The sequence below is a fragment of the Astatotilapia calliptera genome, chromosome 4 (assembly GCF_900246225.1).
Source record: "Astatotilapia calliptera chromosome 4, fAstCal1.2, whole genome shotgun sequence".
In the NCBI taxonomy this organism is placed as follows: domain Eukaryota; kingdom Metazoa; phylum Chordata; class Actinopteri; order Cichliformes; family Cichlidae; genus Astatotilapia; species Astatotilapia calliptera.
This window is the reverse complement of record NC_039305.1, coordinates 23,021,959-23,032,721: the sequence shown is the minus strand read 5'-3', so window position 1 is coordinate 23,032,721 and position 10,763 is coordinate 23,021,959. Positions and strand designations below refer to the sequence as shown.

At 43.0% G+C, this 10,763-nt stretch overlaps 1 protein-coding gene across 3 annotated transcripts; it reads right to left on the bottom strand.

Annotated features, from left to right (window-relative positions):
* Positions 1–2,041: 2,041 nt before the first annotated feature.
* tmem150b (transmembrane protein 150B) lies at positions 2,042–7,763 on the bottom strand. 3 transcript variants are annotated; one of them, XM_026163721.1, is made up of 7 exons: positions 7,739–7,763; positions 7,475–7,543; positions 4,739–4,798; positions 4,526–4,593; positions 4,214–4,341; positions 3,911–4,088; positions 2,042–2,497 (listed from the first exon to the last, which is right to left on the bottom strand). In XM_026163721.1, the coding sequence occupies exons 2-7, from the start codon at positions 7,537–7,539 to the stop codon at positions 2,286–2,288; spliced, it is 711 nt and encodes a 236-aa protein (XP_026019506.1). In that variant the 5' UTR covers positions 7,540–7,543; positions 7,739–7,763; the 3' UTR covers positions 2,042–2,285. The 3 variants fall into 3 exon arrangements, with proteins under 3 accessions (XP_026019506.1, XP_026019507.1, XP_026019505.1); XM_026163722.1 differs by having other exon boundaries at positions 7,475–7,540; positions 7,739–7,751; XM_026163720.1 differs by lacking the exon at positions 7,739–7,763 and having other exon boundaries at positions 7,475–7,554.
* Between the last annotated feature and the right edge of the window lie 3,000 nt (positions 7,764–10,763).

Sequence of the window (10,763 nt, the reverse complement as noted above, 5' to 3'; positions counted from 1 at the left end):
TTTTTCCATCTTTATCACTCACACTCCATCTTTCTGGGACTCTCTTCCTTGTCACTAGGTCTCTGTATCTGCTTGTGGATCTCTCAATTCTGGACAATCCCATCTCTCTTCTGTGTCCGTCTCCTATGTATTGGACTCACCAACCGTTCTCCTCAAACAGTTTACTCCCAGTCCTTTCCCTGAGCCTTCATCTGGCAGATTCTGCTGTCTCGCTGATAGAGCAGGCCTTTCGATGTGAAGTGCACAGGATTTGGCTCGTCGATGATAAGACCAGCGTTAAAGAGAGACCGGAGCGTCCGAGGGTTGCCGGTTGCGTCTGATAGTGAACTTGGAGGCAGTTACTCCGCTCCGCAATAGGAAAGCAGTGCTTTTGTTTCTGCTCAAGAGGTGTTGCCAGGATAAGACAGACTAGGGCATAAGCAGGTGTTGGGAGAGATTACAGCGCGGGCCTTGAGAGCAAGTGCGCTCTTACCTTCTTCTTGACTCAAAGTCAAAAGCAACAAGGCAGGCACCACATAAACCATGTTCTCCCATATTACAATAGAGGATCCAGACCTTTTTTTCTGACATTTACATCAAGGGCCTCCCAGTCTTTGCATGTCGCTACTGGTGGTTTTATGAGTTTTTATTACTTTATCAGGAGCCTTTTATACTCACTAATGAAAACAGCAGGGTTAAGGGTGTTTTGGCACCAAAAGGCCTCCTTCTGAATTCCTTATTATAAGCAGCAAGAACTCAAGAGCATTTTTGTTATTTCAGCATAAGCAGAAAAAGACCGGCATAAGGGGTGAACTTATTTTAAATCATGCACTTTGGAGTAACGTCAGGAAGTTAAATCTTCTTTCTAATCTGCCCTGATCATGAGACTGTAATGTTCAAACCCTGCATGCTGCCTGCAGCAGGAACACTGGTAATGAACAGCACTTTGAAAAATTCCCATAGAATTCCGGGCTTGTCCGTCTGCTCCCTCTGCCCGCTCATCAAAGCCCCCCTCTGGTTACATCACACAGTGTGGAGTATGTGAAAGAATGCTCCCGAAACATAGCAGGACACCGGGGGCCCACTATTCCCATCTCGACCATACCCCTAGTGATTTTTTGTTGACATAAATAAAGATACAAACAAAATTAGATATGTTGATGTTCACAAAGCACGACCAAGATGTTACCAACAGACCCTGAGATAATATTCTAAAATAAATAAAGAACTTGGATGAGAGAAAGAGTTTGCATGCTGGAGCCAAGAGTAGGACCTCTCCCACTATCAGCATCAGCTATGAGAGCTTCATTGTTTTGCCCGCTGCAAATAGCCTTGACAAATTGCAGTGAATGCGAAACCTCCTTCTAAATTGGAGGTATCTTACAAAAAAACATGTTGGCATGCCACCAGAGGTGCATTTTCCCAGCAGCCCAATGATCAGCAGCCAGAAATGCTCAACAGCACCCCCGCTGGCCGGTGGTGTTTCTGACAATTATAAAAAAGGAAGTTTAAAGTGCAGGTAAAACTCAAGAATGAACCATTTTAAATGTATCTTACAGTACTCTCTCGTGTGTTACGCCATATGAAGGCCTTTGTTTCTCTCGTTTTCTCAATAACTCAACATTTCCTCCATACCGCCATCCTCCTTTTAAAGCTTCCTCCAGCTGACAGGTGGACAATGCTGCAGAAAAAGAGCTGATGTTCACTGGTTTTCACTGCGTGCAATCACCAGTTGATTTCACATCATGAAGATGAAAATAAGAAAACGCAAGAGAGGAAAAGAGGGTATATGAATGATTTTAAGAAGTGGCTTAAATAATAAGAGAGGGATCATGTAGAGGCTGTTGTAGCAGATTAAGATTGTTAAACAGCGCCATCATGTGTTAGTCTGTGGTTATTGCTGTATGGGACGAAGAAGTACCTGATTTTTGTCTATTTTCTGTATTTAACACGAGAACAAAACCTAAAACTAGCATTCACAAAATTTTCAAAAAAATAAAAGGATAGACACGCGTCTCTGTACCCAAGTTATTTATTTGAAATTCTTCTAAAAATTTATAAATAGAAAATGCTGCCCGTATGGTAGTTGACTGTGTAATAGTAAAATAATTTACTAATGATAGTAATGACATAAACATGATGAATCACATCAAAAGATGCTGTCATAGATCATGAAACAGATCTGCCGTACTGAGTCTTCAAAATGGAAAACATGCGAATAAATTAAAAAGCAGTTCTATATATAATGACCGAACATAATGCATTCTGAACCATGTGTACTAGCACACAGATCCAGTACAGTGTTTTTAGCTAATTGTATTTATAACATAACCATTCATTTCTATTGATGCGTGGCTGCGGTCATTCGTAAACATTTGCTTCTGTACGGTGAGGCTGTGGCAGTCGATGTGTCTGAACTCGGCTGCAAAAAGGCCAAAGAGGCAGAAGAACGACATCACCAGAATCCATTCACACGCAGCAGCTCCAGAGGAAAAGCCTGTGATGTGGAAAATGGACACTGAAGGAGAGAAGAGCAGTTAAGGAGCACGATGCTGAACAACCGCACATCAGAGTAAATTCAATAGTAAGCCTAACACTAGTTGCTGCTTCATTGATGCTTTCAGACACTATAGTGTTTATTCTCAGCCCAAACACTGTCTGTGTATAGGGATGTATAGTCACAGCAGTGAGAGGGCTCATTTAAAATGCATGTGAGAAATAGCTCTACACACAGTACGGTTCAATATGAGCTCAATGAGAATTCAGTCATTTAAAAAAGTTCAAAGAAATGGGAAACCACAGTCACAGCAAATACTGCATGTATCAGTATTTTTTCATGAATCTACAGCGGTCCTCAACACTTATTGCAATGCACTAGAAATACAGTGTTAAAACAAACGTATCAACACTCACTGGCCACTCTATTAGGTACACCTTGCAAGTACTGGGTTGGACCCATTTTATCCGCTTAAATTGTATTCATAGTACAGATTTCCATATTGACGTGACAGCATCACACAGTGGCTGCAGATTTGTCGTTTGCACATCCATGATGTAAATGTCCCTTTCCTCAACATGCAGTGGTGCTTTATTTTATTGAGATCTGGTGATTGTTCATGTGTTTTGAGAGAATTGGTTGAACAAACCAATTTTTGATGATTTGAGCTTCGTGACATGGCACTGGTAGGATAAAGTGAAAATTAGTACGCTGTGGTGAAAAAGGGTAGACTGTAGGATTCAAATGATGGTCATTTGATACTAATGGGCCCAAAGTGTAGCAACAGAAACCATTACATCACCAGCAGCCTGAACCTTTGATACAAAGAAGAATTGGGCCACACTTTGACATTATTTGTGCCAATTTCTGACCCTACCATTTGAATAGAAACAGAAATTGAGACCAGACAACGTTTTTTTCAGTCTTCTGTTGTCTATCTTTGGTGAGCCACGTGAATCATACCCTCAGTTTCCTATTCTTAGCAGATCAGCGGTTCCGAAATACTCAAACAAGCATGTTTGGCGACAACAACAATTCAATGTTCAAAGACATTTAAATCGCCATTTTTCCCCTTTCTGATGCTCAGTTTGAACTTTACAGGTTGTCTTTACCGTGTCTTCTAAATACATTAAGTGGCAACCATGTGGTTGGACAACTGGATAGTTGCATTAACAATAAGTTTTAAAAAAAACTAAAGAAAAATCTTAATTTAATAGATATATTTTGAAGTTAGGTGATATAGAAATAGGTAGCTCATTCTGGACATATTCTTTAAAATTAAAATAACTGAAAATGTTCTTAAAATGTAAAAAAAAATTAAAATAAATAAATAAATAAATACAAATTTAAAAATTCTCCACAACTGAATATTCTTACTATGGGCAAAAGCATTATCTTGGATTGCATGAAGGAGTTTGAAGACAGGAAGGATACTAACAATAACCGTGACGGTACAGATGATGCAGAAGGTCGCCCTGACAGGCCCCACCCACCATCGGTCCTGCGATGGTTGAGCCCGATAAGTTAGATACAGCTGTACCCAGAAGTAGGCCAGGCCAAGGAAGAAAGCCAGGACTGCTCCCACAGTGTGAATAATCATTAAAACTGATTGCTACACAGGACAAGCAGAGGGGAGTGGAGAGTTTGATTAGCATACAGTCATCTTCATGTTATTTTTCACGGATAAAGTTTTAATCTTTAACAGAGTAAAACAAGTTCACAAGATAAAAGTGCTACCTGGAAGTTCCCGGTGACGGAGATCGATATGGAGGAGGTGAATCCTAAAACAATGCTGGCAATGTTGCCTTTTCCGTGATCACCATAGTCTCTGACCTGCTGGAAACGGATCGCCACGACCCACAGGGCTGAGAAACACGGACATAAGGTGGTTACGAAACGAGCGAAAAATGACCAAAGCTGCAGAGAATCAAAGTGAAACTACAGCTCTGACAAATGGCAGCTGCTGTTGAATTTAAATGAACTAATTAGGGAAATCAGATAGCAAGCACTCTTCCTCTATATTGGGATATTTATTTGAATAATTTTTACCTAAAAAGCAGCAGATGTTGCAGACCTGGGAGAAGAGACAGCTCTGTGGGTTGGAAGTGCCACACTGGCTAGCAGCAGAAAGACAAATTAGTGAATCACGAGGTTCCTTTAAGGCTGTGAACATGACGACAGCAGCCTGCCAGTTCACCGTTATTTCAGTTTAAGTCCTTTATTCTGTACTCGGCTCTTGGAACAGAAAGGATTTACACCGACCTGATGTACGGGATTCCCTCTGTTAGGTTGACTGATCCATTTGTTACAGCTACTGCAAATCTGATGGAAAGAAATAAGGCTGTTGGTGACTGCTGAATGTTTGTGCCTTTGCAAGGGTATGATTAAACATTTTTTATATACATATATAACTGTTTGAGAAGCCAAGCATACTTATTATTGCAGATTCCCAAACTTGAGTAAAACTGCTTGTGACCATGCCAAGCTCTTGCACAGTCTTCATTTTAATGTCATCCCCAAATCTGATAAGTTTAGTCATTTTCCCTTATAGTTGTCATGCTCTCATGTTAAACTCAGTGCACACACAGACAGATGTGTAAACACCTGAAAACCACCAGGACCGAGTAGAAAAAAAATCAAGCACCTGGGCAGGCAGACTGCTTCTACAAACATTTGTGAGAGAATTTAATATAACATAAGGACATGAGGACATGTTCTCTAGAGACACGAATCACACTTCTCCGTCTGGCAATCTGATGGACAAGTCTGGGTTTGGCAGATGCCAGCAGAACGACTGTGACTGCAATGTGCCAGGTGCAAAGTTTGGTGGTTTTGATTATGGCATAGTTATTCAGGAGTTGGTCTCAGGCCCTTAGTTCCGTTGAAGGAAACTCATAATGCATCAGCATACCAGGACATTTTGGACAGTTTCATGGTCCCAACTTTGTGTAAACAGTTTGGGGATGGTTCCTGTTCCAACTTGACTGCACACCAGTTTACGAAGCACAGTCCATAAAGACATGGGTGAGCGAGTTTGCTGTGGAAGAACATATCTGGCCTGACAGGAGTCCTGACCTCAACCCAACAGAACACCTTTGGGATGAATTCGATCAGGGACTGCAAGCCAGGGCTTCTCGTCCAACATCAGTGTCTGACCTCACAAATGTGCTTCTAGAAAAATGGTGTCTGGGGGTGGGCGTCCGGGTACACACCGGCTCACTCCTTGGTGGCCACTTATCGGGGCCTGGAGCCTGGGGCTCGCTAGGGCCCCTTCGGGGTGCCCTTGGCTTTTCGGCCTGGGGCTCGGTCACTCAGGCACAGCTGGCTGCCGGCGGAGCTTACAGGCGCGTCACTGCAACTCCCCCTGGCTTCTGCTCCCGCGGCTGCTGAATGACCCCTCATCTGGGACTCTCCTCAGCTCTTACTGGGACAGTGGCGCGGCTGCCCCTCTGTTGGTCTTCCTTGGTCTCTTGTGTTCTGGGGGCCTCTGGATGTCTGGAGTTTTGATCTCCTCCATACCTGCTTCATACCCTGGAAGCGGGGCTGTGGCTCCCCACACTCCCTAGCAGATCGTTACATGGAGAAACCTTTGGAATAAAAGCATGCTGATCCACACAGGTGTGCATACAGGTGTACACACGGGTATTCACAGACGCGGACTACACCTTTCTTGGCTGCTGCCTCAAAGCACATTGTGCGCTGTCTATCTTGCGTGCTGCACAATATCGTTTATTATTTAGTATCTACTGCTAGCTAGTTTATTGTGATGGTGCTTTTTTTTCTTATTATGTTGCTCTTTGTTGTTTGCTTTCTCTTCTGTTTTTTTTTTCTCCATACAGGTGACCCAGGTGTTTTTTGTTTTTTTTGTTTGTTTGTTTTTCTCTTTCTTCCCCCCTTTCTCACCGTCTCTTCTCCCCTTTGGTTTTCTTTCTCTCCCTCTCTTTCTTTCATTCTTTCTCCCTGTCCTATCCTCCAGTCATGTCTGTCCCGTTTGTAGCAACTGAAAATAAAATAAATTCATAATTATAATAAAGGTCAATCAAATGGACCAATATGGCAAGGCCATGATGATCCACTTGGTAAAATAAATCCGCTTGGCATCTTTCATGGCCTTAAGACAACAATTCTGATGGCTAAAGATCCAAACGGGACACAAAAAAAAAGAAAAATGCTCAAAAATTCACATAAACATGGAGAGACTTCCTGGAGTGTTGAAGCTGTTATAGCTGCAAAGGGTGGGCCAACATCATTTTAAAACCTATGGATTAAAAATGGGATATCAGTCAAGTTCACATGAATGTGAAGCTAAACGTGTAAATACTTTTAGCAATATAATTTAGTTTAGCAATCTAGTTAGTGTGTTAGTGCTAAAGCTAATGTATAATGCATCTATACCATGAAGACCCTAGGCAGTTCTGAGAGTAAAAGTTGGTCCAACATGGTGGTAATCAACTAAATAACTAACTGAGGGATACCTAACACATGCATATACTACAAGAAAAAACATGTAATATTTCTTATTTTTAGTTTTAATGTGGTCTTGGTTAGATTGGAACACATCTTATAAAATATATTTTAATCAACAATTGTATAGCTAACATCAAAATGAAAGTTCACAGAGAGATGTAGTGCAAATCCTGCAGGCGTGGAAGCAAGATGTTTAATATAAAGTACCTTTAGGCACCTATCCTAAGCTAAATATGTACTTTAAACTGAAGACAAACCTTATAGATAACCTATACTGCATGTTTTATGTCTTTATCAGTTTGCTTGCCCACAGCTTTTCACAGAGGCATGACTGAGCTCAACCTCAAGGCATGAATAGTTGCATTTATTGATACCAGCACAACACATGGGTTGTGAATACGTCCACATTTGCTGTACTGATTTACACAGACAAGAGGTCTGAATAAAGACCACTGCCAATGTGTTTGGGTTTGAGAAATAAGGTAAAACATTTTATGAGAAGTGAGTTAAGAAAGGAAATGAAACACTCACACAGTCCAAATGCCTGCAGTGCCAAAGAAAGCCAGGCAGACGGGGAGCAATGCCCACAGCTGCATGCTGCTATAGAGCATGTGGAGATAGATACAACAAAATCAAAGCAACCTTCTCTACAAAACAAAGTTTGAACTGTAAAAAAGAAACCTATTAAAGAACATATCGACTACAGCAGAAGGCGTGGCTAAAAGTAACAGTTTTACAACACCAAAACATTAAGTTAGAGTAACAATGAGTGAAAGAGGAGGCATTTATACTCACTCTGTGATGAGGGATGACTGATTGCAGGTTGAATGGTAGCTCTCTGTTAGCTTTTAAATAGTAACTCAGTAACTTCACCACTCCCATAATGACCCTAGGACATGACATATTGGACGCTATTCCATGACATTGCACAATCAAAATCATGACTCAACTTTCTCCAACAACATTCAGCAAATACGATCACACTGGTTATGGAGAATATGTGATGTGTATTACTCAATTTTAAATACACGTAGACATTGAGGGCTATCAGGAGGGGCTATGCGCTTACCTGCTGCTCTCGGGCAGGTAGCTCCATGCCCTCCTGGGTTTTAAATGCACCTTAGAACACACATGCATCAACACTACATATGAGCGGGCTGAGGGAGGTTTGGAGTCTTCTCTCACCCCCGTTCTCTGTTGCCTGTTGGGGCGGGGGGGCTAGGAGGAGGAGTTGGCCGTCTGATTGTGGGGCCTCCCTGCTGCTGCGGAAGTCGGGGTGGTCTGCTTCTCTCCACCCCAGGGAAGAGGGTAACACTACCTGGGTCTGGGTGTAGTTTCCCCCTCCAGGGGCAAGGGTACCTAGACCTGGGTTATAGACTACGCTTGGGGAGTGTGATTGTGTGTACAGTGTCTATTTATGTATGTCTCCAGATGCCCTCAGACATTGGTGGTTCTTTGTGTCCAGGGATGGGCGTCCAGGTACACACCGGCTCACTCCTGGTCGCTGCTTGTAGGGGCCTGGAGCCTGGGGCTCGCTAGGGCCCCTTCGGGGTGCCCTTGGCTTTTCGGCCTGGGGCTCGGTCACTCTGGCGCAGCTGGCTGCCGGCGGAGCTCATGGGCGCGTCACTGCAACCCCCCCTGGCTTCTGCTCCACAGCTGCTGAGTGACCCCTCATCTAGGACTCTCCTCAGCTCTTACTGGGACAGTGGCGCGGCTGCCCCTCTGTTGGTCTTCCTTGGTCTCTTGTGTTCTGGGGGCCTCTGGATGTCTGGAGTCTTGATCTCCTCCATACCTGCTTCATGCCCTGGAGGACGGGGCTGTACCCCCCCCCCCACACACACACACACACACACCCTCTAGCAGATCATTACATGAAGGAACCTGTTACATACAAGTGCGCTCATGCTCACAGGTGTACACACGGGTGCTCACACAAACTACACCCTTTTTGGCTCCTACCTCAAAGCACACTGTGTGCTGTCGATCTTACAATAATATTCAATATTTAGTATTTACTGTTATATTCACATAGATCATCGTGATGTTGTTTATTATATTGCTCTCTTTTTTTTTGTTGTTGCTTGTTTTCTCTTTTTTTCCTTTCTCAACAGGTGATCCAGGTGATTGATATATGTATTTTTTGTTTGTTTGTTTTGTTGGTTTTTGTCATTTAAAAAAAAAACAGTTGAAATGGACAAAATAAATAAGTAATAAATAAAATAACATAATAAAATAATAAAAATCTTTAATCAGTCATGAGACACGCTGGCACATCCCCTGACTGCAGAGGATTTAAACCACAAGCTCAACCTTGACGTGCAAATTAGCTTCATATGGCTCCAGTAGGGGGCGTACTTCTTCAGCCAGGAACTTTGCCACCTGAAGAAGAAGAGCAGGGAGAAAAAAAACATTTTTATACCATTAGTTTGTTAACAGTCCTCACAGTCACCAAGGGGGCAGCAGACACAGCTGCAGTAATAGGAGAGCTGCAGCTTGGCTGAAAACATTCATCTGTTGCCAGAATCTGAATAAAAATAAGGCTTTTTGTGCTGTACCTGCTGTGGAGCACGCCCAGTAAAGGTCTTGGGGTCCAGCAAAGCATCCAGCTGCCCTAGAATGGGTGCAAAGTAGGGGTCTCGCTGGATTCTGGCCAGCAGGTCATTGTCTCCACCTTCCTGTTTAACCACAGCTGCTGCCTCTTGAACATGATCATCTCATGGCACTCCTGAACCCACATAGCAGACAGGTCTGGCCCGGAGCTGGAGTCAACCTGGCACTGCTGGCTGACTTCTGGCATGGTAAGTGGTATGTCATCCAGATATGGGCCAGGCCTGGCGTAGATGGCACTGTTTGTGTAATGGCATGCCACATCTGGCCGATTTTGGTTTGGTTTATGTGGCCCAGGCTCATAGAAAACAGGTCTGGCCCAGATCCGGCATCAAGCTGGCACTTCTGACTGACTGGTGTCATGGCAGGGTGTATGTCAACCAGATGTGAGCCAGGTCTGGCAATGATGGTGCTATTTATGTTCCTATTTTAGTTAGAAGACCCAAATGCCATGTTGCAAAACTATACTGCTATGGTAGGCAACTTTTCATGAGAAACTGGGAGCATAGGAGTTTCCACCACCCTGTTTGTTGGCAACAGATCAAATTGTGCATGGCTAACTTCTAAAATCACCCCGCTTCTCTACACACTTTCAATTCTGATTGGATCTCATCCCTGTAGAACATTCTCATCTCTTTTTTAAATCAGCGATAGTTTCATCACAGGTTTTGTCCTCGTACATTAGTATTTAACTATCGTCTTGTTTTTGTCAGGAGAAAAAAGAAGAAGAAAAAATACTGCTGTTGCTACTCCAAAATCTAAGGGATGCATAACTGGATGTCAAACTCACCTGTGTGACTTCTGGGCAAACAGGTGAGTCTTACCTTAAGACAAGAGAATGCTGAAACCATCATGCAGTGCAATGAGATTCAGAAGAAAACAAACAACAAACATGCGAAGCTTTTACTCCAACTCGTGGCTTCAGAGAGAACTTTGAAATTCTAAAAAGAACTCCTCCCAGTACCTGGAGTTCAAACTCCTTTTGACCGAGGAACTGATAAATACGTTCTCTCCAGAAATCAAGAAAAGGAAGCCCCAACCAGATGAGAGTGTAGGAAAATATGATGCAGTCCACATGTCTTTTTTCTTGGGTCTGCAGAGAATAAAGGAGGTCTTAATAATCATGTGCATGCTACCAGGTCCTGACTGTACAGATACTACGGACACATTTACACAGCTGTGAATTTGATGTGATGCTATAACTCTGAACTTT